The sequence below is a fragment of the Squalius cephalus genome (assembly GCF_949319135.1).
Source record: "Squalius cephalus genome assembly, chromosome: 19".
NCBI classification, from domain to species: domain Eukaryota; kingdom Metazoa; phylum Chordata; class Actinopteri; order Cypriniformes; family Leuciscidae; genus Squalius; species Squalius cephalus.
In genome coordinates, this window is record NC_137140.1 from 26,271,097 (window position 1) to 26,298,188 (window position 27,092).

General features: G+C 37.0%; 1 protein-coding gene across 4 annotated transcripts; it reads left to right on the forward strand.

The window, feature by feature from the left end:
* The first annotated feature begins 306 nt into the window (after positions 1-306).
* Positions 307-25,648, forward strand: gpam (glycerol-3-phosphate acyltransferase, mitochondrial). 4 transcript variants are annotated; one of them, XM_079851440.1, is made up of 21 exons: positions 307-461; positions 5,215-5,346; positions 6,641-6,760; positions 6,844-6,917; positions 9,222-9,335; positions 9,446-9,592; positions 9,933-10,032; positions 10,290-10,426; positions 10,514-10,613; positions 12,039-12,251; positions 13,611-13,724; positions 13,821-13,906; positions 14,024-14,139; positions 16,379-16,449; positions 16,558-16,822; positions 17,068-17,216; positions 20,297-20,374; positions 20,780-20,911; positions 22,730-22,919; positions 23,213-23,271; positions 24,461-25,648. In XM_079851440.1, the coding sequence occupies exons 2-21, from the start codon at positions 5,248-5,250 to the stop codon at positions 24,575-24,577; spliced, it is 2,481 nt and encodes an 826-aa protein (XP_079707566.1). In that variant the 5' UTR covers positions 307-461; positions 5,215-5,247; the 3' UTR covers positions 24,578-25,648. The 4 variants fall into 4 exon arrangements, with proteins under 4 accessions (XP_079707566.1, XP_079707569.1, XP_079707568.1 ...); XM_079851443.1 differs by lacking the exon at positions 307-461 and adding an exon at positions 1,568-1,625; XM_079851442.1 differs by lacking the exon at positions 307-461 and adding an exon at positions 4,572-4,707.
* Positions 25,649-27,092: the final 1,444 nt, after the last annotated feature.

Sequence of the window (27,092 nt, forward strand, 5' to 3'; positions counted from 1 at the left end):
CGGACATTTTTCCTGCTTATTAAAAATTGCCATTTAACAGTCATTATATAGATCAGTGGTTCAAACACCATGTGTATTTTGCATAATAGGTCCCCTTTAAAAAAATAATGATGTGCACAGATAAATAATTTATAGGCTAATAAACACCGCAATATTCCATAAAAACATATCCATATCGATTTTGATTTCATGGTGATTTAAAAAAAAATAGTATCACAACCTCATTAGCTGTGTCTTAACTTTTCAAACCTTCTATCTAACTGCGACCCTTAGCGGCTCTATGAAGAATTACACCACTGCCATGACAGTGTAGGGCAGGCGGAATAAACTCAGCTGTCATGATCTCAGTGTAGTGCTGCCTGCCGGTTGGTAGTGGGCAGTTTCAAGGACGACAGCAGGTTCACGGTACGCTAAAGAGGGCAATTTCAACAGCGATGGCGCATCAAAGGCATATTCTTGAGGTAAAACTTTGCTCTTTACATACCACGCTTTGTCTTTGGATTTCGCTCAGTTTAATGCTCAATGAATGAGGGTGGGCGCAGGGGTAGTTAGCAAGCTAGCATCAGGGAAAGGGGTTGCTCACTGAGTAAACCGATGCAGCGAACACCGGCAAAACCACATAACTTTAAATCCAGATGAAAATATATGAGGATTTGGTGTTGATCGCATACGTAACAGAAAGCATTGTGTATCTTAAATAAATTTCACATAAAAATCCCCAACAACTGCTTTAATTAAAGCACACTGTAAACCGATGCAGTGGTTGGATATGCAGATTGCACTGCTTTCAGGATGAAACGCCCTGACGGTGCAGCATGCGCTCAAGCGATCAGATTATTGTTGGCAATTTGCTCGAGCTCAATGTGGTTTGACAAAGACTCAGTCAAAGATGGTCAGGCTAGCATGCAGCTACAGTAGCGCGAGTCTTGACCGCAGGATCGCAGGCGCGCGCATTCCTTTTAAAGGTGCGAATAGGGTTTAAAACAGGCCTTGAAACTCTTACAAATTAATTATTTTTTAAACATGATCATCGAAAGGCGCTTAACCTTCAGAAGCTGTTAATGGTCAACCTCAGGAGGTCAAACTAAATATTATATTGAGCTGTTTTATCTATTTATTTTGAATAGGGTTTGCCATTTTATGTTTAAAATGATATGTATTTATTTTATATGTCGATAAAATGCATACAACTGAAAAATTAAATAAAATCAAAATGGTAACAAAGCTTAAATTAAAGTGCTTAGACTAATGAAACCTGAACAAAATGATTTGTAGTTAGTGGGTCAGGTCAAAATCACAATTTAGATTGCTAATAGTTTATTAAACTTATCTGTCAGATGTCATAACATAACATAACATAACAGATGTCATAACATCATGACATTGTCCCTCTAATGTCACCACACTCCAAGGTCTTGCATATTGACACTGGACCGTTATATTGACATTTGGTCTTCCCAGTCTTTTAATTGATTACTTTTTTATGAGCTGGTACAAGACTATAAATACAGTTTATTTCCTCCATGGAGCATTCATTTGAAATGTGATGTGTAAAGTCCCTCCCATGAAAGGATTCAGGACACGTATAACTAAAAAAGCTAAATAACAATTTAGTGGCATATTATGTAAGTATGGTTATTGTTTACTAATTTAAATAAATTACATTTAATTAGTTTAACCCAGTTTAATTAGGGTTAAACTATTGGAGATAATTTCCTTCCTTAAAGGAATAGTTCACTTCAAAATGAAAATTCTGTCATCATTTACTCAACCAGACAGTTGATGGACCCCATTGACTTCCATAATATAGGGATACATTATGGGATACATTAACTGTCTAGTTACCGACATTCTTCAAAATATCTGCTTTTGTGTTCAGCAGAACAGAAGAAATAAATTCATACAGGTTTGAAACAACTTGTGGGTGAGTAAATGATGACAGAATTTTAATTTTTTAGTGAACTAATCCTTTAAATTGATATATTATTTTGTTTAACTTCAAGTCGGCATGAGATAAATTCATCCATTTGTTTTATAAATGCATGATATGGGTCTTATTGTGAACAATCCATGCAAATGTTAATTTTTATTTTATTTTTTAAATTACTTCATAATGTTAAATCAGTCATGACTGTTTAAAAGTCATAATCCTCTGGTAAAAACACCAGACTTCTCTCTGTTGACTTACGGAACAATAAGGAAGGTATTTTTCTGTAATAGCTGATCCTTCCTGCTTGTTATTAAATTCTAGTCTTTTTGACTACAGATTGACAGATTAATATTTCGTAAGCTTCCGAATTATATAGGTTTTCACGGAGTATGTTGTTATGATTCAAATGATTTCAATACAATGTTTGATTATCATTGCCTTGTTCAGACGAACAGATTGCGAGACAGATTAACCCACTGGCCCGCATTGCTGGTGGATTTACTCATTAAATTCAATTATGTTTGAAAGCTAGTGGCAGCTACTCTGGCTTACAGGACCATTGACATGGAGAGTGTGTGTTTGTTGACAGTTAGGTGCCCAATTTTTTTACTCCATCACCAAACTTTACAAGAAAATGCTCTAATCTATATGGAAAACAAGCTGCATTGCTCAAATTTGCCACATAGTAGATGACCTTAGATGTTGTGAAGCCAGTAAGGACTGCTTTAAACATTTTGTAGATCAAACAGGATTTTTCCAGACGGGGCCCATTCAGCAACTTTTTTTTAAGTTTCGCAGCCAATCGAGGGCTATTTTTCACTTTGTGTCTCTGAACAGGTCTCCTTTCTGCGAGCTTTGACATCTTGCCAGGCTCTCTCAGAAAAACGCGGTCTTCTCTTCTCCTTTTATTCAGTGTTCTGGTCGCCTATTGGTGTGGTTCACATCAGACAATGCAGGCAGGGCTTCCAGGGTTCAATGAACTCTCGTTTAGCAGCTGCGGTGTGGCTCGCTGTGCACTCTCTCTCTCTCTCTCTCTCTCTCTCTCTCTCTCTCTCTCTCTCTCTCTCTCTCTCTCTCTCTCTCTCTCTGTTTTCTCCCCAGGCCCGTTCAGCATGTGCTCTGCGTCTTGCTTGGGGTTGTTATTCATTGTGGAAGAGAGATTATCCCATCTTTCCCCCCTTTCCTCTTGCCAGCTTGGTTTGCTCCAGTCATTCATTCAAAGACCCACTCATCTGATGACCCACTTCTACCTTAATGAGAGCATGTGATTGAGTGATGTTAATTACATTACAGTCAGTGAAGAACTGGGCAAATGTGATTAATGTATACTATGATTTGCCTTTTTAACACTTACTTAGTTTTCAAGCAGTTCGGAACCAATTTTGTGGTTCATTCACATGTTTTAGAGGGGGTTATCTTTAATGTACAGATGAGATGCACAATATATACATTTCATATTGGTTATTGATTGATATTAAGTTTATTGGTAACCGTCTATATTGGATATTTAATTGTGCATGGCATTGCACCATTTTTACATTCAGATTACTTTGCCGTCATCTAATTCTCACTTAAAATTAATCTTTAAAAACACTAGTAATTTACTAAAGCTGTTAAATCTTATCTTTAGCAAATCTCAAAATGAAAATCAATTTTTCATTTAGTAGCCTACATTACAATGTTGTGATGCCTAAATTCCCTTGTATCACTTAAAACAATTTATTTAAATTATTAGTGTTTTATTTTTAATTTAATATTAACCATTTATTGATTTTCAGCAATAACATTAAAATAATTGACTTACTGATATCTGTCCAAATTTTTGCTATTGTGATGGGCTCTTTTGATTTGGGCCAAGCAAACATGCAGCTAAAAACATCTAGAAACCATATGGCAAACACGTGTAACACCTAGGCCTATGCATTGCAACTGCAAGTTTTATGACGTGTAATGAAATGTGAAAATTTAGTTGTAAATTTGATCCAATACCTCATTGAGATCTGCATGTATTCATAATGAGCATGCATAGCATTGCTATTGTAGCCATTGCTGTTTTGACCCATTGCATTACAACAATAATCAAAACAAAACAAACCCTTAATCCCATTCTTTACGCATGACGCACAAGAGAATCAAGAAAAACATGCCAGTGCCTCTGTGTTCGACCAATGGACTAAACGGTCCCGCTGTGGCTTCTGTAATGCCCTTGTTAGCTGCTGATGGGGTGTTTTTGAAGAAGTGCAGTCACTGGGGAAATAAGAAGAACCCATAATAATAGAGACAACTGTAAACTGTGTGGAGGAAGTGAAACTCAGCACCTTTGAAGATCATGCCATTTTTTGACGATTGATGCACTTCCTCCACATGCCAGTACCAAATGTTGATTGCAAAGATTACCATATGAGAGGTTCAAATAGTTTTTAGTCCATTTGTTATGAGTGAGATGTTTCTTGATGCACTGAACATGTGCAGATATCACATGTGTTTTTTTTAAAGGGTACATTCTGCACCCGTAAGTTGGCACAAGCTTTTTTTTTCCACAGCTCGTCTTCCATAAATAAGCACCGTTCCAGTTTACCTCTGACCTGGACAGCTGCTATATTGTATGCTTCAACAGCCCAATTTTTTATTACCTGTTTTTCCACAGGCGGGAGGCCGTAGCCCTTTAACATGACACTGGAAAGTGGACTCTCTTATCCACTGGTTAACAAACCAACCGATAAGAACAGATGTATATAGCAGCGGGTCACCCAGGACGTTATGATAGAGATGCAGAGGTAATAAGAGTGGATGTGTCCTCATCGCACGTGTGCTCTCTGTTTGGCAACCATGAGGTTATTTCAGCTGAGGTGTCTCATGTGCTTTGAGCTGTTGTCAACACTGTCGGTTTTCTTTACCCCTGGGCGGTGAAGCATGAAGGCTGAGCCATGATGAATTTGTCAGCAATCAAACTTTGCTTGTCTTGCCTTTCTTCCTCAAATCTTTGTCAAAATGATCAGCTCACCTGAAACCACCTCAGCAGGTTTGGTGAGCCTTATTTGTTCGCTGTGATTGGGTGGAAAGGATCATTCGACATTCCTGTTATTCAACTGCAGCTGAGCTGGAGGTTGCATGCAGAATAGATGCCACAATGGTCTCGCATTCTGTCTTTCTGTGGAATATTTTGCCGGCTGCAGGAATCTATTGTGAAAAGCTGTAATCAGAGCTCGCCTGTGCTATGACCTACAGCACAGAGGGCGGCAATGGACTGCCTCTCATTCTCTGTTTTTCTTTCCCTCCTACAGTTTTGTTGTTGATGTTTGGCTTGAAGAGACGGGATGGATGTCCGCATGGTTCTGGGGGGTCCAGATAACATTCTACTGGCCAATAATCCCGACGCAGGAAGTGGCTGTCTGAAGCATCCCTGTGAGGACCAGGTAAGCATGGAGAAAACTAGCGCATACCAAGGCAAGAATTACTAGCCATGTTTCCATTCAAAAGTTTAAGGGTTGCGAAATCCAAATAGAAAAAGGTGGAAGGGAATATAGCTGTAGTGTTATTTCTTTTATGTATATATTCTTGCAGCGTTTATTAATCTAGCTTTATGTTTATATCTGCTTTTATGAATAAATGGTTTTATGTTGTATAAATTAGCATTAGTTAATAATTGAATATGAACTAACATGAATCAACAATGAACAATGGTATATTTATAAATTAACGTTAATCTATTATATAGAGAATAAATGCTGTAAAATAATCCTTGTTAGTAGAGGTGGGAATTGGCAAAAATGTGACGATTCGATAGTATTGCAATATTTGGGCCACGATTCAATATTATTGCGATTCTTAACATATTGCGATACAGCAAGTATTGCAATTCGATTCTGCGAAATATTGCGATTCATGTCCCCCATATTATTCAAAGGCATTACAAAAAATTTGGAAAATAAGACTGCTCAACTCACTTCAAATGTCACATTTAATTCTGTGAACATTATCTTCTACGTAATTATTAGGACGTAATTATTCTCTGAATAGGAGACTTCTCACATGAATGGTGAGCTCCCAGCACATAACTTAAAATTATTTAAATACAATAGAGTAACATAAAGCAGACATAATAGAGTAACAGAAACCTGAGAATAATCATAAATAAGAGCAACTTAGAGCTTCAATCAAATTGAGAATAATAAACAAAAATGTGTACTGCTAGAGTCCAGTCCAGTTAGCTGCAAGGTCATCAACCAAAATTCATTTGGGAATATACTATTTGCTTTTAGATGAAAACCGAAATTTACCCACACTTTTGATTTGAAAGAAGACGGACCGGCGTGTGCAACCGGTTGTGATGGTGTAGCCATTTTCATTTGAATTTGCTGTTGAATGCACGACAACAAAGCACCGCAACAAGCGCCACCTTGTGAATGTAATACGCAAATGTAAATTATCAGAGTAAACTCTGAGAAAACCAATGGAGAAAACCAGAAAGTAAAACAGATCATTTTATAATTAAATATTGCAATACTTTGCTTGCGCTACTGTATCGAAATATCGCGATACTGAACAGAATCGTTTCCCCCCCCCCCCCACTACTTGTTAGTTCATAATGCTAATGCACCTAATGCATTAACTAATGTAAACAAATTGTAAAGCATTACCATTTACTAAGAATAACTTCTAGTTGTACCACTGATCTTACGTACCATTAACACTGTATTTCTCATGTAGGACAGAAGCTCCAGCCCGTCTTTCCTTCATTCTGTGTCCACCACGTGGAAGGAGGGTCTGCTGAACAGAAAGAGACCATTTGTTGGAAGATGCTGTCACTCGTGCACACCCCAGAGTCAGGTTAGCTTGTTGAAGCTTTTGGCATATTCACCAAATGCACATTTATGTTCTGCATGTTGACTTACTACATTTATGTGTTGCAGGAGAGGCTGTTCAATCCCAGCATTCCTTCTCTAGGGCTCCGTAATGTGATTTACATTAATGAAACGCACACAAGGTAAACATCAACCACTGTTTGCCATAGGCCTGATGGCTCTGAATGCTAGAGATGAGTGCGATTGCAATTTTCTTGGCCGATTCCAATGTACGAATTTTTTTGTAAGTGTGACCTGCTGATACCGATTTTTGCCAATTTCGATTTTCTTTCAAAGAACTATAATTGACAGCATATACAAACAAAAAACAACTTTTCGTAAATGCTAAATTTTATTTTCATTGATAACAAGTAAAAAGACAGTAGAAAAATAAGAACAAATACATTTCAAACAACAGCACAAATAAATGCTATAGAATAAAGAGAGATATGAAATAAACACGGCTTTTAAGTTTTTCAGGTGGTGATAGTATATTTAGGTAAGAAATACTACAGAAATTAAAGTAATCAAATGTAAAATAACTCTGGATAGTCTTCATTGTACAAATTAAAAACAGATTAACCCTTACAATTAGTTATACAAGTTATTCAGTCAAGAGCAGAGAGTGATTTTGTCTTTTGTTCTTTTATTAACATGACAGAGAGAAGCAGGAATATTAGGCTGCTGTCACTTTAAGAATTTATTCACGGATCCAATATACCGTTACACAACTTGCATTATCTTTCTCAACTAATTAGGTTGCAAAACTGACTGTGCGAAACCTGCAGGAATTAGTCAAACCGGAGTGAATGAGACAAGTGAGTGAAAGCGGGTGTGCGTCACTTCGCCGTCTGAGAGAAGAGAGCGAGAACGCACAGCTGATGTTATTGCCTGTGTTGCCGGAAAAGACCGTGAGACTGACCGGCTGGTCACCGGTCCGGGTCGGTCATGTGGAAAATCGTCCAATTCCGGTCCCTGACCGGTCGAACGGTGCATCTCTACTGAATACATGACCACTTCCCTCCTTGATCACTGGAATACACACTGCACATTGCTTAGTTATACACCTATCTGTTTAGTATAATTCATTAACATAGTTTAGTTTATGATGCGTCATTAATACCATAGTTGGTCAGATGTAGTTTTCCAGCAAACAACCCGCCCTGTGTTTACATTCAAGCGTCAAATGGAAGGTTGTAGGTCTCTGTGAGGAGTGGAAAGTCAGGAAATAAATTATTAACACTGTTTGTCAGGCGATATTTTGTACCTAGATCACATGACAGGGACCAAACGTGGTCTGAGCTGGTACTGCCAATCATGGGAGGAAATGGACAGTCCGTAATACTGCAGGAATAATTTAATATTGTCTATCAGCAGTTATTGAAATTAAATGAATGGTTCTCCCAAACAGCTCAAATATCACACAACAAAACTTCATAAAGAACTACTAAAAAAGGATCTATTTTCATGTTCTACGGAAGGAACGACATTTTTTGTGTGAACTATTCTTTTATTGACCATGTCAATGATCAAGTCTATTAGATTCTTCAAGGCCTTAAGGGATAGTTCACTTTGAAATTAAATTTTGGTATGTTTTAGCTTACCTCAAGGGCATCCAAGATGTAGGTGTCTTTTTTTCCGCAGTAGTTTCAATTTTGATATTTTTAGGTCAAACCGTTCTTGTCTCTCAGTCAGATAATGCAGGTCTATGGTCACTGTCTCAAAGAGCATGAACAGAGTCCAAATTAAAACAACTCCCCATCGTCCAAATTAAACAATTCCCCATCGTAAGTACACATTGATGGCCTAAGACACGAAACGAGCGGTTTGTGTGAGAAAACGAACAGTATTTATATCGTTTTTACCTTTTGTACACAGCCACGTCCAAGTGATCTGAGGGCGTGGGCGCTTCCTATTGTGTGACGTGTGCACAGACTGGTGCATAGATATATACAATAGATGTCGCCTCGTTCCAATGAACTGCCGTAGCCAAGGCGGCATCTATTGTATATATCTATGCACCAGTCTGCACACGACACACACCAGGATGCGCTCGCGCCCTCAGATCACTTGGACGTGGCTGTGTACAAAAGGTAAAAACGATATAAATACTGTTAGTTTTCTCACACAAACCGCTCGTTTCGTGTCTTAGGCCATCAATGTGTACTTACGATGGGGAATTGTTTAATTTGGACGATGGGGAATTGTTTTAATTTGGACTCTGTTCATGCTCTTTGAGACAGTGACCATAGACCTGCATTATATGACTGACAGACAAGAACGGTTTGACCTAAAAATATCAAAATTGAAACTACTGCGGAAAAAAAGACACCTACATCTTGGATGCCCTTGAGGTAAGCTAAAACATACCAAAATTTAATTTCAAAGTGAACTATCCCTTTAATACTCTTATCCATAGACTACTATTTTGTATTTGTATAATGCAGGCACAGAGGTTGGCTTGCACGGAGGCTGAGTTATGTGCTGTTTGTCTTGGAGAGAGACGTCCGGAAGGACATGTTTGCTCGCAACGTGGTGGAGAACGTGCTTAACAACAGCAGGTACCAAGTGTTTATTAAAAAGCGAGGAGCAAATACAATGAAAAGGGCTGTTTCTAAGCAGCCGAAATGCATCTTATCATCCAGATTCACTGTAAGTGTAATTGCTATAGGCTGGAATGTGCTATCGTGGAGGTAGCGTCCGAGGGTGATGTCGATGCAGAGTCTGAAGTGGATCCCAAAGCTGTCAGTAAAGTTAAACGGAAGGCCAGAGGATTCCTGCAGGAAATGGTTGCCAACATCTCACCTGCCTTCATCAGGTGCAGCTTTCACGTAATGTTTAATGAGTGATAATGCTAAATGCAAATGTACAGTTTTTTTAAAATAACAATTTTATTAATGTTATAATGGAATTTAATATAATGTAATCAAATACCGTTCAAAATGTTAAATGTTTTTGAAAGAAGTTTCTTATGTCTTATCCAAGGCTACACTTTATTTGATCAAAAATCTATTGTGAAATATTATTAATATAACTGTTTTAATATATTTTAAAATATAATTTATTCCTGTGATGGCAGTCTGAATTTTTTAGCAGCCATTACTCCAGTATCCTTCAGAAATCATCCAGATCTTCACTCTTTCCTCTGTCTCTTTTAGATTAACAGGATGGGTGTTGTTGAAACTGTTTAATGGATTCTTCTGGAGCATTCAGATTCATAAAGGTCAGCTGGAGATGGTGAAGAAAGCATCATCTGAGGTCAGACATCAGCACAAACTTTTCCCGCTCAGCATTTCTTCTTATCTGCACTACCACACATACAGTAGAAACTCCCAAAACAGCCACAGATAAAACCATCAGTTGACAAATTTGCATATTACATCAAGATACACAGTTCAGTAGCAAACAGCAAGTCTATCCACCTCCTTTTTATGTATATTTAATATATTATAATGGCTGGACAATTACAAATGTTGTCTTGAAGTATAACCAACATTTTACTCTGTGCCTTCTAGTACAACGCTCCCCTGGTCTTCCTTCCTGTTCACAAGTCCCACATCGACTACCTGCTCATCACCTTCATTCTGTTCTGTCACAACATCAAAGCCCCTCACATCGCTGCTGGCAACAACCTCAGCATCCCCATTTTAAGGTACTAAGTCATAATGATTGTTTTTTCAACAATAGACAGTTAAACTGAAATGTGAATATGACGTGTGTATGGATTGTTCTCCCTCAGCACACTAATACGCAAACTTGGAGGATTCTTTATTCGTCGAAAACTGGATGAAACTTTAGACGGAAAGAAGGATGTGTTATACAGATCACTGTTACATGCAGTAAGTTCTCAGAAACGTCAAATCATCTTATTCGCATGTTGGTGTTAAAGGGATACTCCACTTTTTTTGGAAATAGGCTCATTTTACAACTCCCCCAGAGTTAAACAGTTGAGTTTTACCGTTTTCGAATCCATTCAGCCGAGTTTCTGATATTTAGAAGAATATCAGTAACCAGACAGTTTCTGGTCTCATTGACTTCCATAGTATATTTTTTTTCCTACTATGGAAGTCAATGAGACCAGAAACTGTCTGGTTACTGACATTCTTCTAAATATCAGAAACTCGGCTGAATGGATTCGAAAACGGTAAAACTCAACTGTTTAACTCTGGGTGAGTTGTAAAATGAGCCTATTTCCAAAAAAAGTGGAGTATCCCTTTAAGACCGTTGTTTCAAAGCAGATTCATAGAAAATTGTCCCTAAATGTCTTAACGCCCACAGGGAAAAGCCATAGCTGGCAATGGAAATCACCGAAGATTTTAGGTAGTGAAGGGGGAAAAAACCTTGAGAGATTGTCATGAGTATGTTTAGAGTCAGTAAGATATTTTTTAAATTTATTATTTTAAATAAACTCTGTTTAACTCTTTAACTTTTCTATTCATCAAAGAATCCTGAAAAACTTAAATGTGTCACGGTTTCCACAAAAATATGACATAGGCTCATATCAGCACCAAATTAGACTGATTTCTGAAGCATCATGTGACACTGAAGACTGAAGTAATGATGCTGAAAATTCAGCTTTGCCATTACATGAATACATAATTTCAAATATATTAAAATAAGCAAATGGATATTTTAAATTGAATAATATTTTACAATAGTACTGTTTTTGTATTTTTTTTAACCAAATGAATGCAGCCATGGTTCGCATAAGAGACCATTTAAATTGTTACTAACCCTAAAAAAAAAAAAAAAAGCCTAAGAAAAAGCCTATACTACTTGTATATTATACTGTATATATCATATATAACCCAGTACTTATTTACTGAATATTAATCTCTGGTACTTTCTAAGAGAAAATTCCTTAGTGTCTCGGTTTGTCTTTTTAAAAAAAGCAGTTGTCTGCTTGTGGTTCTTATTTGTAAAAAGCTGTAGGATATTATCTTGTGAGCGATGGGAAACCGGAGCAGCTGTAAAAAGGTCTGCTCCAGTGCTTAAGTTAAAATGACACAGGGACTGTCATTGCAGTGACTGTGGAAAGGCTTGTGATTTCGAGGTGACTGTCACAGGATGCTGATGGATTACTCATGCATTATTCATGCTGTCTCCTGTTGTGCACCACGTTACCACAATGGACTGCTTTAATTACAGGGAATTTGGAAAGAAAGGGTCATGGATCTTAGAGATTGTAATAGTCTTTGGAGATATTTAATGCATCAACATTTATTGTTGTGTGGATCATTCTTCTGTTTCCCACTCATTTTCAGTACACAGAGGAATTGTTGCGGCAGCAGCAGTTTCTGGAGGTGTATTTAGAGGGCACGCGCTCTCGCAGCGGGAAGCCGTCTCCAGCACGTGCCGGCATGCTCTCCATCGTGGTTGACACACTCTGTGTCAGCAGCATCCCTGATGTTCTGATTGTGCCTGTTGGTATCTCATATGACCGCATTATTGAGGGAAACTACAACAGCGAGCAGCTGGTAGGGATCACTGTAGTTAAATTCTCCTTTTAGTTAACAAATATTGGTTAGTTTTTTTTTTTTTTGTACCATCAACACCTTCCTCTCTTTGTTTTATAGAATACCAACTACTGTACATTTAAGACTATATGTAAATGTAATTTAAAAAGTAAACTGTGTCGTATTTGAATTAAGAGCTATGGCAGAAGCCAAGATTTTCAGTGAATGTTGTCTTTATTTAAAAAATCTGTTAGTCTATCCATCTAACAAATGGTTGTTGTTATTAAAATTTGTAAAATACAAAGGGGGGGAGCATATTTATAAATATAAAAAATATTTTTAGGATTATTTTTAATTTAGTGTTCAAAGTTAAAGCTGCAGTCTGTAATTTTTTTTGGTTAAAAATGATCCAAAATAAATTGAGCAAGTACATAACCAGCCAGTGTTCAAAACTATTTACTTGCCTTAGCTTGATAAAAAAACGGTAAGCTTGGAATAATGTTTTTAATTCCAGTGGTACTGGTGGATTTCCACGGGAAATTCAAGCATGTCTTTGCGTCATTACATCACATCTGTACACATAAAGAAGGAGTCTCGGCTAGTAGGCTATATTGCGTGTGAGGATGTTGGAGGTGGAGATTTATAGCCTTTTCTCACAGCACTATAACAGATATAATTAAACGTATCAATTTGATGGCGGATCCAGAAAGGTTCAAACGACAATCACCAGTGACATCTAGAGATTCACCCGTTGTAAAATGCAAAAGACTTCGGACTTCGGAGTGACTACAGAAAAAAAGAGACTACAACCAGGCCCATGCGAAAACAAAGATGAATATCGGAAGGAATGAAGTCAAGCAATGCTGATGTTGTTAACATTAACAATTTGAGAACAAAGTATAATTTGCGCAGTTTGACGTGATATGATAAGCGATCGTTAGATTTAATCAGCTCAATTTACTGCAATGTTTTTTTCCCCTTAGTTGGTCAGAACAAAAGTGGATGTTACTTCTTCAGATGACATTTTCCGGTGAAAATTCTTATGTTGGTCATACTTCCAAAAGTAGAATCTGTGATTCCGAATGACAGTATCCACACCGGCGCGGTGACTGACAGCCACACATTCTCCTCAAAACATTAATTAATCTGCGCTGTGCCATGCCGAGGCACAACCCACGTAAAGTTGATAATTCCGCGAATAACTGCAATTGCAGATTTCGAACAGAGATGGCGACAAAGACGAAAAACTACGGACTGCAGCTTTAAATATTCCAAATATAACTGTTATAATCTCAATATATTGTGCAACCCTAGTCTACATAATACTACACTAAAATATTTTTTGTACTTAAATCTTTTTTTGAACTACCCTCACTTCAGGGCAAACCTAAGAAGAATGAGAGTCTGTGGGGTGTGGCCTGCGGAGTGTTCAGAATGCTCCGGAAGAACTACGGCTGTGTGCGTGTGGATTTCACTCAGCCCTTCTCCCTGAAGGTTAGAGCAGCTCATCTGCTACTTATTTCTCTGTTTGGCCGAATACATTGCAGATCTCTCCCCTAATGCCTGGATCTTGCTTCTCTGACGCTTTAGGAGTACCTGGACACGCAGCGCAGTCGGCATCTCCAGGCCTCTCTCACGCTGGAGCAGATCCTTCTCCCCACCATCATCGCTGCACAGTACGGCCTTTAGACTGCTAGCCACCAACATAATCATGTGGACTGCTGTTTATTATTGGTATGTAGAAAGATGTGTGTGGCTAATGGGATTGTGTTCAATTATATTTTTCTGTGCAGACCTGATCAGGCTGTTTTTAATGGAGAAGATGAGGATCATCTGAATTCTAGAGACATGTCAGATGAACCCTGGAGGAGGCAGGTCATCAATAACCTGGCCAAGCACGTTCTCTTCAGTAAGGGCAATCTAAAGACCATGATGCATAAACAGTTTCTTGGGCAGTGGGGAATTTTTCAAGCACTGAGGGTGGCGGATTGGGCAAAATTGATGTTTATGTGGGATCAGCAGATTTATAATGAAAAATAGCAGTACTGCTCATCTATCAATTGCCTGGAAAACCTGCTTTTATATCATGGTCTACAGAATCACTGACATTCAAAATCTGAAAACATGGGCTCATTGTTCAGAACAAGAAGCTACAAAAATCTTTTTCTAATATAACTGGCAAATAATACCAACACTATATATATCCTCAAATAAATCACCATGAACTATATACATAGTTATCGTCATCAAAAGCCCAATAAGAGCAAAATGTTTTGTAGAAAAATATATATACACATTACAGATATACACCATCAATATGTCCACAATGTTGCAGATACATGCACTGCAATGAAGCTAATAGTCAATACCCTATAACCCATATTTATAAAAAACAGCTAAAATCCTGTGATTCGTTCATACCATAGGGTTCAACTGAAGACAGTTCAATTATCCAAAAAGCTTCTCTTCTCAAGAGCTGTTTAATTATGTTACCAATAAACTCAATACCAATAAACCTAAGGGAGGCAGCAGAACTATGGTTCTTCTCTGTATAATGTTTAGCAATGGCATAGTCAAGGTTATTGTTTGCGCAATGAGCACATCTACCACATCTATAATTCCCATAGACTTGTTGAGCTCGTTTCTGTTTTAAAAGAAGCAGAAATATTAGAGATATGGTGGTTAGTTCTATGTACCAGGAACCCACACAGACAAACTGGCTTTCTCAACAAGTCTATGGGAATTATAGATGTGGTAGATGTGCTCATTGCGCCAACACTATAGACACTAAAACATTCAGTCACCCACATTCCTGACGAAAACATAACATCAAAGAATTTATAAATTGTCTATCGATCCATGTCATTTATGTGCATTTATGTGCCCTTGTGGCCTTATGTATGTTGGGCAAACAAAAAGAAACCTTAAGCTGAGAATTGCAGAACATAAGGCTGCTATCAGAAACAATAACCTTGACTATGCCATTGCTAAACATTATACAGAGAAGAACCATAGTTCTGCTGCCTCCTTTAGGTTTATTGGTATTGAGAGGGTATTCCCAAACCCTAGAGGAGGTAACATAATTAAACAGCTCTTGAGAAGAGAAGCTTTTTGGATAATTGAACTGTCTTCAGTTCATGAACGATGAACGAATCACAGGATTTTAGCTGTTTTTTTAATAAATATAAATATAAATTTTTATAAATATTTTGATGACTAATTATATAGCTGATGGTGATTTATTTGAGGAGGTGAACTACATTTTCTTAACTGGGTGGGAATGTGTTGGATATTGGCATTTAAATATTATGACTTTAAGAACAACTGATCATGTGACTCAAGGTAATTAAGAGACGCCTATGATATATGATATATATACATGATATATTTATATATAAATATATATATGACAAAAATAAGACCAATCTTATATTATTATTTATATATAAAATTATATTTATTTAGATTTATTATTTAGATTTTTGGGTGAAATATGGCCCGGACACATTATGCATACTGCACCTGACAGTTTTTGTAGGTTACTGCTGGTCAGTCCTCACCATGGTGGCATGTTGTTCTTGGCCAATCACATTCCTCTGTGTTTTAACGCCCCCTGTTGGTGCTGTGTTTTTTTTTTTTTGTTTTTTTTGAGGACAGGACACCAGAGTATCGGCACTCTGAGGTGGAATTGCAGCTTGCTTTTGAATGTTTAATATAGACTGTCATGAACCCAGTTTTCTGCTCTAAAGTCACACTGTTTTTCCCTCGTACAGCATTTCTCAGGGACCTTCAAATTTTTTTCAGCACACGGACAATGTCATGGAGTTTGTAGATCATGCAGTTATGAATTTAAATAGTGTCCCTTCATCAGAGCATTTAAAGGTGAAGTCAAGCGTGTAATTTCTGTGGAAATGACTTACATGTGGACTGTTTTGCCACAGTGTTTACGGACACTTTTCTGGAAAGTTAACCTATGAATAGATATAGTTATGTCTCTACATATTAAGCCTGGATTTTAACATTGAACAAAAATTACACTTCACCCTTAAGGGTCAGTCTCTGATTGATCGGCATCTCCTCCAGTTTGTTTCAGTTAAAGCACTTTCACTGTCAATCATTTTGATCGCTGCCTTCTATGTTTCCCACAGCCGCCTGCAAGTCCTCAGCAATCATGTCCACTCACATCGTGGCCTGTCTGCTCCTGTATCGGCACAGACAGGTAAGTACCGTCCTCACTTCCCAAACAGCACGCACAATGGCAACCCTTCCTTCTTTGGCTTGGTTTTATTGGTTCATAACCATTGTATCAAATGGTTGCATTGGGCAGGGTGTACTGCTATCTAAACTGGTGGAGGATTTCTTCAATATGAAGGAAGAGATCTTGTCACGGGACTTCGACCTGGGTTTTTCTGGGAACTCGGAGGACGTGGTCATGCACGCGCTCAGCCTTCTGGGAAACTGTGTGAACGTCACCAGCACCAACAGAAACACGGAGTTCATCATCGCCCCTAACTACACTGTGCCCGCACTCTTTGAGCTCAATTTCTACAGCAACGGCCTTTTCCATGTCTTCATTGCAGATGCCATTATAGGTAAAAGATCTGAGATGCCACATGTCATAATTCATTTGCCACTCTAGGGTCTGTTTTTGATTCTGTGTGCAAATATTGTGAAGTTTTACTGGTATTTGCATCAGCTACTGAGGTTTTGGTGTTATGACGACCCTAATACAAATATTGTGCACACACACTTTGGATGCATACCGAATTTTATGATACTTGGCTAAGGATGTCAAAACAGATGTAGCAATGATCTAAACTGTTTGTATGTGTGCTAGCTTGCAGCGCGCTGGCCCTGCTGAGAGAGCAATCTGCAACTTCACTGAATGAGCAGAATTCTTCATCCACGCTGCTCAGTCAGGAGAGACTGATCCGCAGAGCTGCAGGCCTCTCCCACTTTCTGTCCAATGAGGTGGCAGTAGCGCTGGTATGCACTCACATCACTGTTACAGAAGTAGCACCACCATCTAGTGGTTGAATATAGTATCAAAATAAATTTTAAATGTGACTCGAAACTTTTGACTACATAAATCAACATTAAAAATGTACAATTTAAGTGAAATTCATTACAAAAAAATGATTTTATTTTCATGATTTAATGAAAATAATTATTTTCACTATAGACTAAAATAGGTTATTGTACTGTATAGGCTAGTAGTGTATAATCACACTTTAACTAGGGATTTGCTTGAGTTAAATTTTTGGTACTTTCAAACTTTCTTGTCCTTGATCTGTACTATGTTATGTTACAGGGATGTTCTTAATTGCGTTGTTCAAATTAAAGGGTTGATTCACCCAAAAAATCTGTCATTAATTTCTCACCCTAATGTTGTTCCATCCAAACCCATAAGACCTTCGTTCATATTTGTCACATTATTTTGATAATTGGCCAAAAAATAAATCTGTTAAATCTGATTCTGTTGCATAGAGCTGAATGAAGAATAATATATTGATATATAAATGAAAATATTGACACTTAAAAAAGTTCATAAAGAGATCGCAAAACTAATCCATATGAATTTAGTGGTTTATTCAAAATTTTCCAAAAGATCGTTTTATATGACGAACAGATTTAATTTAGGCTTTTATTCACATAGAAACATTGATCTGCGAACTTAAACAGAACCTCAACCGAACCTTCTTGACCCACGAGAACAAACCTTAAGCTCATTGGTTCTTGTGGAAGCTCAAACGTGATGTATAACACATGAGAATGAACCTCATGCTTGAGCTTCCGTTTACCATATCTGATGTGTGCATTGATAAATGTTTGAATGTGAATAAAAGCCTAAATTAAATCTGTTCGTCATGGAAAATTTGGAATAAACCACTCAATTCATTCAAGTTCAATTCAATTCAAGTTTCAGTTGTGTAGCTGTCTATGGAGGCACAGAAAGCTCAGAGATTTCATCGAAAATACCTTCATTTGTGTTCATAAGATGAGCGAAAGTCTTGCGGGTTTGGAACGACATGAGCAATTTATGACAATTTTCATTTTTGTGTGAACCTTTACCAACATTGATAGCTCAGGGACAGCCCCTTAAAAGTGTACACATGTGACCTTGGTTACTAGCCCACATATTATATTGATCACTAGCCCACATTTTATATATAACTAAGCTGAGAAGAACCTCTAAAGAAAACCTCTAAAGAAAAACAGAGTGGTATTCTTCTACACGGAGAATATCACAAAACCCTTTCGAGAAATGGAAATTTGACCCCAAAACCAAAGAGGAGGGAAAATTTTATTTTGCATAAAGAAAATGTAATCTACTAAGACCGCTTCACCGAATGGTTCTATGTATCACTACACAACACCCCTAGCAACCACTATTAGCAACTTAAACATATGTTTGATCTCACTGATATTGTTCATTGAAGCTTATAGAGTAGAGTATTGTGAGAGATCGAGTAAGCGAGTTCACCTGCATTTATAGTAGATATAGCATTTTCCTTCAGGTCAGTCCTATATTCAGGGTTGCCAGATTGGGCGGTTTTGCAATCTATTTTGCGGGCAAAAATGGGATTGGGCGGGTGGAAAAAAATTGGGCTGGTTTCGGATCAGTTCGGCGGGTTTTTGTTGCCGAAACACCGGCACTTCAGATCCTTCTTCCTGCGACCCAATGTTCAGCAGGCAGCAGTCTCACTCACACACACACACACACACACACACTACAACTCTGGCTGACGTTCCCTCTAACCTCACAACACACCTCCCACTACCTTAAAGTGACGCATGCCAGCACCACCGTGGGGTTTTCAAACTTAGCTACATGTCTGTGGTTTCATGACACTCTCTCTGGGTCAGCGGCAGCGCCAACACAGATTTGAATGTTGCGATATGATTTTGTCAAAGGTTTAATAGACAGACAAAATGGATCGATCGCATGGGTGTTTGAATCGAGATCACAGTCTTTTAAAGATGAATGGTGCAGCTCTGTAACGACACATTTCACCCTCTATTGAAACGAAAGTGGCTGACTTCTGTCAACCTCATCTATAAGCAAGGGCAAAAATAAAACAATTTAATTTGAATTAATATCTGTAATATTCTGTTTTTAAAAAATCGATTTTAAAATCATTAAAAAAAATCGCGATACCTATGTGAATCGATTTTTTTTCTCCCAGCCCTAATATGCATGTTTCATGTTGCCATTTGAAATAACTGAAATGTTAAAGTGGGTTATTTTTTATGTCCATATATCCACTCAATGTTTTTAATGTTACTGAATGCTTTTGTTCCAAGTGACTTTTATTGACAATAAACAGACTCATCGATAGCCTAAGATGATCGCATTATTTTCCGTAATTGTAGAATAGTCTGACTGAGGTCAGTAGCCTACTTTTGCGTTCATTTGATTGAATATTGTTTCTAAAATCGGATAGGCTAAGTCGAAAAATGGGTCATTTTAAAGCTTGTTAATGATTTCAATGTGTTTAAACGAGAAACAAGCCACAAAAAAAAATTGGGCGGTTTTTTGTGCATTCTCGCGGTTTTTGACGAGGTTTTGGGCTGGAAAACCTTGCTGGCACCTGGCAACCCTGCCTATATTCATAATAAAAGAATCCATTTGAATGTCTGCTGCGATATCTTATCCTTTTAACAGTTAAAGGGTTTTCCCATGGCCTAGTCATTTGTCAGTTGCATCTTGCTTTTCAGTGTTCACAAGTTTGAGTCCTTTCAATGTAAAAGTCTTCATTACTGACTGACTCACTCATAAAGACTCCCGCTTGACATCATGCCTAACAATGGCCTTCAGCTGTGACTTATTCACGATACAGCACAGCCTGTCGTACCTTATTGCTTATATATATATATATATATATATATATATATATATACTTGTATACAAATGTATATACATTTTATTCACATTCCAGTAATGAAAATTGTGGGGTAAAATGTGCTTAGTTTATATATACACACAAGCAAGATTACTAATTCATGTTTAAGAAATACAAATGTTATTCATTGAAGTGTATTTATGTTGTCTTCACTTTCTATAGCCTTGTCAGACTTTGTACCAGGTCTTCCATGATGCAATCACCAGGTTAATTCAGTATGGTGTGCTTACTGTAGCTGAGGTGAGCTTTGTCAACTCCAATGTCTTGTTGCTTATTTATCTTTTCTTTTTTTATTATTATTTAAAGCTACAGTACTTAATGGAAAAATGCCATCACAGACCATATAATGTTTGAATGATGCTGTGAGATTTCTGTAAATTCCTTGAGTATCCACGTTGATGGCTTATTTCTAATCTTTTTTTCTGTTAAATTTGAGATTTAATATTTTGCTATTGGCTTATTCTAATTACCAATTCATTATCGACTTTATCAATCAGTGAAAGTACATGTACCAGATAGGTTTTCTTTTTTGGGAAATACAACACATCCAATAATATTAGTTCATAATATTAATAGTATTTGTGAGTCAATCATTAATTAACAATAAGAATTCAATAATTGACTAAAATTCATCTTTGTGTTCAGGAGGACCAGGAGGAGTTGAGCCCGTCTGAGGAGCCTTGGCCCAAGAAGTTTCCAGAGACTCTTTCTTGGCGAAGTGATGAAGAAGATGAAGACAGTGACTTTGGAGATGAACAGAGAGACCGTTACCTAAAGGTAAATATAATACTGCAGGGACCAAAACATTGTTAGAAATAACATGACTAACACCCAGAATAAGAAGAGTGAAATGAAAGTTAATTGTTTGGCTAGAGTAACATCACTCACAGAAAACAAAACCATGAAAACCATGATCTTAAGTTTGCTAAAAAATAAATAAAAAAATCCACTCCTTAATTCCTTTTAAATAAATAAATAATAAAAATTTCACTCAAATCAAGAGATTAGTAGTTTAAGGGGAAATTTCTTACCTGGAAGAGTTGCTTAAAGGCACAGTGTGTAAGTTTCGCCACTAGAGGTCGCTTATTCAAATCAATAACAAAGGTGTAGCTTGATTACTTAATTTCACATTGGAATGAAACATCCACAAGTGCTTAATTACTACTTATACAGGTCGCTTTATTTGACGAATTAAAATTGTGGGGTAATGCAGCGCTGTTTTACTTGGCCAAACAATCATAGTAAAAATACATTAGAGTGTGTTGAAAGTTATGTTATAACGTTACTCTGTGCTTTCGCTCTGTGGCTGGTATGAGACATTTGTTGCAATCTAGATCGAAATTAGAATTTTATCTTAATAAAAGCTGAATGCTAAATGGCATGTAGTTAATTTTAAAATGTATTGTATGGTGGAGAAAATGCTGTATTACCATTGCTACAAATAAAACTGAAAATGAGATTCAAACAATAAGACTAAATGTGTTGGGCTATATAAGAATGATTAGTTTTCTGTCGATAAAGATATCCTAACAGTTGCTCACCTGTCTAATAAAACGCATAATATATTAAAGCGTCTTTAGTGTTTCCATGGTTTCTACGGAAGTTAAACCAGAAATCAGAGTAGGGCTGTCACTTTTGTGAAAAAATCCTGTTCGATTTTTGAGACATATGTGTTCATACAATCATCGATTGTAAAATCGATTTTCCATGTCTAAAGACGTTTCCATTTTAAACGGCAAATATGGGCATTGACATTTAACCCATGATTTACTCACCCTCAAGCCGTTCGAGATGCATATGTCAATCATTTTTCAGACAAACACATTTTCAGTTATTTTAGAAAATGTCTTAGATCTTTCAGTGGTTATAATGTGAAGCTATGGGGTCCACCTCCTTCAAGTCCCAAAATGTGCATGTTGTTCTACGTCACAACGCTTCCTACGCTACGTCCTACGTCATACGCCAGCATCCATCTCTGTGAACGCGCGTCGACCGCTACCGGAAGCAAGATATTTTCATTTATAAAGTTTTAAATATGTATATTTTTACGACAAAACCGCACGGATTACCCTCAGAAGGCCTTCGTTTATCCCCCTGTAGCCGGATGGATTACTTTTGTGAAGGATGCATGCACATTTTGGGACTTGAAGGAGGTGGACCCCATAGCTTCACATTATAACCACTGAAAGATCTAAGACATTTTCTAAAATAACTGAAAATGTGTTCGTCTGAAAAATGATTGACATATGCATCTCGAACGGCTTGAGGGTGAGTAAATCATGGGTTAAATATCATTTTTGGCCGAACTATCCCTTTAAGACAAATAGAACAAAAGCTTTTTGACCTATTTATTTAGCCTATTGGAGCAAAGAATGAGATCATTCTCCACAAAATACCAAAGTATGACGATTTATGAAAGTGTCTATATTTCAGGTATTTTAAAAATTTCCCCTGTAGAACAGTGCACCACTATAAATAAAAAGTTGATGCATGGTTTCATAACTCTTTTGAAATCCCCTCATTAAACATTTTAGAAGAAATATATGCCATAACATGTTATTAAACCCCACTGTGCTGTTTTTTATTTTATGTTAGGTGAGCCCATCAGCTGAGCACCAGGAATTTTATACTTTTCTGCAGAGGATTCTCACTCCAGTGCTGGAGGCCTACAGTTGTGCCGCTATCTTTGTACACAACCTGAGTTCGCCCATGTCAGAGAGAGAGTACACATATCAGCTTTTCAAGTATCTGCTAACGCGCACAGAGAGAGGAGTGGCTGCATATGGTAAGCCACTTTCAGTTCCAATGTGCTCTACTTGTTTCTCCACTACCACCGTAGAGGAAATTAAAGACATTTCCCCCCCACTTAAATCTTTCCGTGCCTTGGCATCAATCATTTTTATAAATGCTATTTTTAAACATTTTCTTGTTGTTCTCTTTTCTTGCATCATGGTTCCAATCTGATTGTTTAAGCTCTTTGTGCTAGAATCTTGTATGAAGGGTGCTCTATAAAATGAATGTATTAATATTGATGACATTGATGGGAATGTATTTATTTGTTTGTTTGTATGTTTTTAGGAGAGAGTGCCACACACTGCCTCGTAAAGAACACAGTGAGAACATTTAAAGAGCTGGGGGTGAGAGAGCCGTCCTCTAGCATTTACTGCTTACTCACAGATCTAAACCACTGACATGCAAAATATTAGAACTGGACTCAATGTGCCATGTTGACGCTCTTATTGCATGCCTATTTAATGCGTTTGAATGGTAGATTATCAGTGAATAACACAAAGCTATCGTATGACTTCAAAAACTGCAAAAGTATGAACTACTTTTATCATACTATGTGGTTTTTGAAGAGTAACATGATACATACATCTTTTGGGTTTCCTGGGATGAAAAAAAAAAGTGAGGGTCAGTAAATGATTTTGAACTAATAACCCTTTAATGTTACTCTTGCAAAGCAATGGTGCATTTAAATTCATTCATTTATCTTTAAATGTTTTAAAAGCCATTTTCTGTATTTAAAATGTTGTGAATGTAGGCCTGTTTTGCAAAACAATGTAGACCTTCAATATTCTTTCATTTTTCCTGTTTTTTCTTCACTTTAATCAATATTTAACAACCCTGAAAGTGAAAATCAAAACTGAGAAACATTTATTTTCCCCCACCCACTAAGTTTTTTGTTATTCAATGTTTAATATATAGATATTAAAAATGTTTTTGTTAATTAAAATAAAGCTGAAATAAAATCATATTCAATGAAAATTAGAAATTAAAATTGTAATAATTTTAAATATATTTTAATGTAAAATTTAAATGACTAAAACTAAAATCAGGCTAAATAGAAATATTGAAATATAAAAATGACAAGCACATAAAATTACTAAAACTATAGTTAAAACTGAAAATATAAAAAGAAAGCTAATTCAGAATATTAATAAATACTACAATAGTTTATAAGGAATGCGAAAATAACACGCACAGCTTTTAAAATGATTGACTATTATGATTTACTTTTTTTTTATAAAAACATTTAACTCAATTTTTGATTTCAAGTTGAATTATAAAACAGTACAATTTTAAGATTAGCCATTTATCAGTTTATCAGATGTGGTGTATATCTAAAAGACAGAAATGAGAGAATAAAAGACAGAAAGAAAAAGACAAAGAAAGAGAGAACCAATGGTCTAAATGATTTAAAACAAGAAAATAAATTGAATGTGCACTTGCTATTCTTTTCCTGTCCTATTCTCCCCCACCCCCCACCCCTGTCTGAAGTACTACTTGTGCAAGCAGTTAACTAATGCTATTTGTGATTCACAGGTGCTTAAAGAAAGACGAGAAGGTGGTGTGTGCAGTCTGGAGCTGAGCAGTTCTTTCTTACCTCAGGCCAACAGGAACAAACTCCTGCAGTACATTCTGGGTTTCAGTCTGCTGTGACATCAACGCAGCTGTGCTGCTCTCCACCCCACTCAAGGGCTTTTTACTGGCTTATCATGACTGTCAAAGGTGCTACTCTAAGGAAAGCTTTACCTGGAAGTGCCTTCACCAAACGCCTCATACTAGACTTATAAGTTTGTCTTCCCTTCACTATAAAACCACTTATGCAGTCTTCAATACACCAGTAGTTCTGTCAGCCCTCTCGTTTACTAGAAGCTTCCACACACACACACACACACAATACTGTACCAGTTCTGCCAGTGAAAGCCCTTGTTTTTGAGCTAAATCAGGGGTCTTTATAGCTCTGAATGTTAATATGGACTCAGACAGTTTGGTTTTAGTTTTTAACTTAGATCAGTACATGAATGTCACTTTCAGTTTTAGCAAATTTCCATCATCGGGATGACGGCTAGTGTATGGAAATCTTTAAAAAAGGGCATTTCATTTTTCTTTTTAACCACTTGTTCTGTCAGAGCATGTAAAGAAATTGTCATTCTCTGTACTTTATCTTAAGGCAGAGAACAGAAAGTGTATATTATCTGTTAATAGCAACCACGAGAAAAGGAAATAGTGACTCATTCTGCAAATCGTGCAGCAAACTTCTAAATAGTTACTGAGAAATCTGAGCCAGAAATCGTGTCGGTTAGGTCATGTTTACTCACCATTGGACGTCAATGACAAATAGTTAGTTACAGCTATAATATTGTGTAATACAACAAACAGTAGATTCATGTAATGGTTTTAGCAGGCCTGGAGGATCTTGAGGCCATCGACTAGGCGGGGAACGTTACTGGAGACAGAGCTTGAATGCTTCTACTTGGCTGACCATCACTAGATCTAATTTGTAATATTTGGAGGAGGTTCTGTTGCTACCAAGAATTTTTATTCCCTCCTCAGTTAATGGTATATTTTATTTTGGAGTTAAGATCTTCGGCAGCAAGTCTACTGTAGCGTGTGTGCATGTGTGCAATATGTCTGTAGTATGTGAATTAAACTGTATTTATGCCACAGATCTGTCTCAAAGCACAAAATAACCATAATTCAGATAAAGGCATGTTGCCTTAATAACCACTTACTCAACAAGTGCAATATTGTGTTGGCTGTTGTATGAATCGAAAGGTAAACGTTGAGGATACCCTGTACGGTCCCAAAACTACAATTGTAATACAGTCTTTATTAGCTGCTGTTTCAAAACCCTTTTCTGCTGATTTATCATTTCCAGCTTAGTTTGTCATGTGTTTCGCATTATCCCGAATATGATCGCATGCTTGTTATGACAAGTCGTTGAAGAGAACTCCTTTGTGCGTCAGCCTGTAGATGTTGCTACGCAATGGACCTGTTTTTACTGTGAAAGAATGTAGTTGGCAGACATACACACATTACGTAGGCTACTGGGAGACTTTGAAATAAGATCCGGGGTTCCCATGCTCATGGAAAAATCTGGAAGTGTCAAGGTATTTCAAGGCTGTGAGTTCCAGGGCTTGGAAAATCGTGGAATTTTACATCAGTGCATATAAATTTATTAAATTAAATGTAAATGCTCAGTTGTAACATGTAAAAATCCTTATCCAGTAATCCTCAACTACAGGAAAAGTCAGTTAAATTGGTCAAAAGTTGTGAAAATCCTGATAATAGAATATAGAAGCTAATGTGTCACGTGAGAACTGCTCAAAATGCTGAATATATAATGGGTTTGAAGCGATATTGAAAATGTTTTTGAGATAATTGAATAAAAGCTGTGAAGGTTAGTTACATTTTAAAATGAAAAAGCATATTGTTTATTATACGCAAGGCATTTTTGGACAAAATAGTTGCTCTGTCTGTCAGTATGGCCTCAAACAATAAGGTTAAAATGGCAATACAACGGCTCTTCTGAATGGAATAATAGCTTACTACTTATTAAATATTGCGCAGTATATACTGGATACTAACTACCTATTAATCATTTGGATTTATTCCACATTTTAAAACTGACCATCAGATTGCATAATAAATTTAAAAAATATTTTCAATTTTTAATCATTGTAAAGGCAGTCTAATCAAATAAACCCAGAAATGTAAAAAAAAAATCACAGATGATATTATTTACCATTCATTTGAAACGTATTGTAAATGCATTGCATTGTGAGATGTAGTGCTCCACGCCATAAGCTCTCCTATATGATGCTCAATAGGTCATCTGGCTATTCTATGCATACTATAGTGCAGCAATAGTAGGCCTTACAGTAGTAGTAGGCCTAACAGTGCTATTCTGAATATAGCCAATGTTTTTGAGTCAAGGGAGGCAGAATAGATCAAGTATGTGATTCCTAACTCTTCTCTACGGTGTGTGAATGTGTTCAATTAGCACTGAAGATTGTATTTTTGAAACTGAAATGACTATAAACAGCCACATGCATTAATCTCTCCCAGACAGCAATAAGACATTTATCATAAGTCCCCCGTCCATTAACGCTGTTGTCATATTACTCTCAGTCTCAACCCAACTGGATTGTTGGTAATTGCTCAATTTATC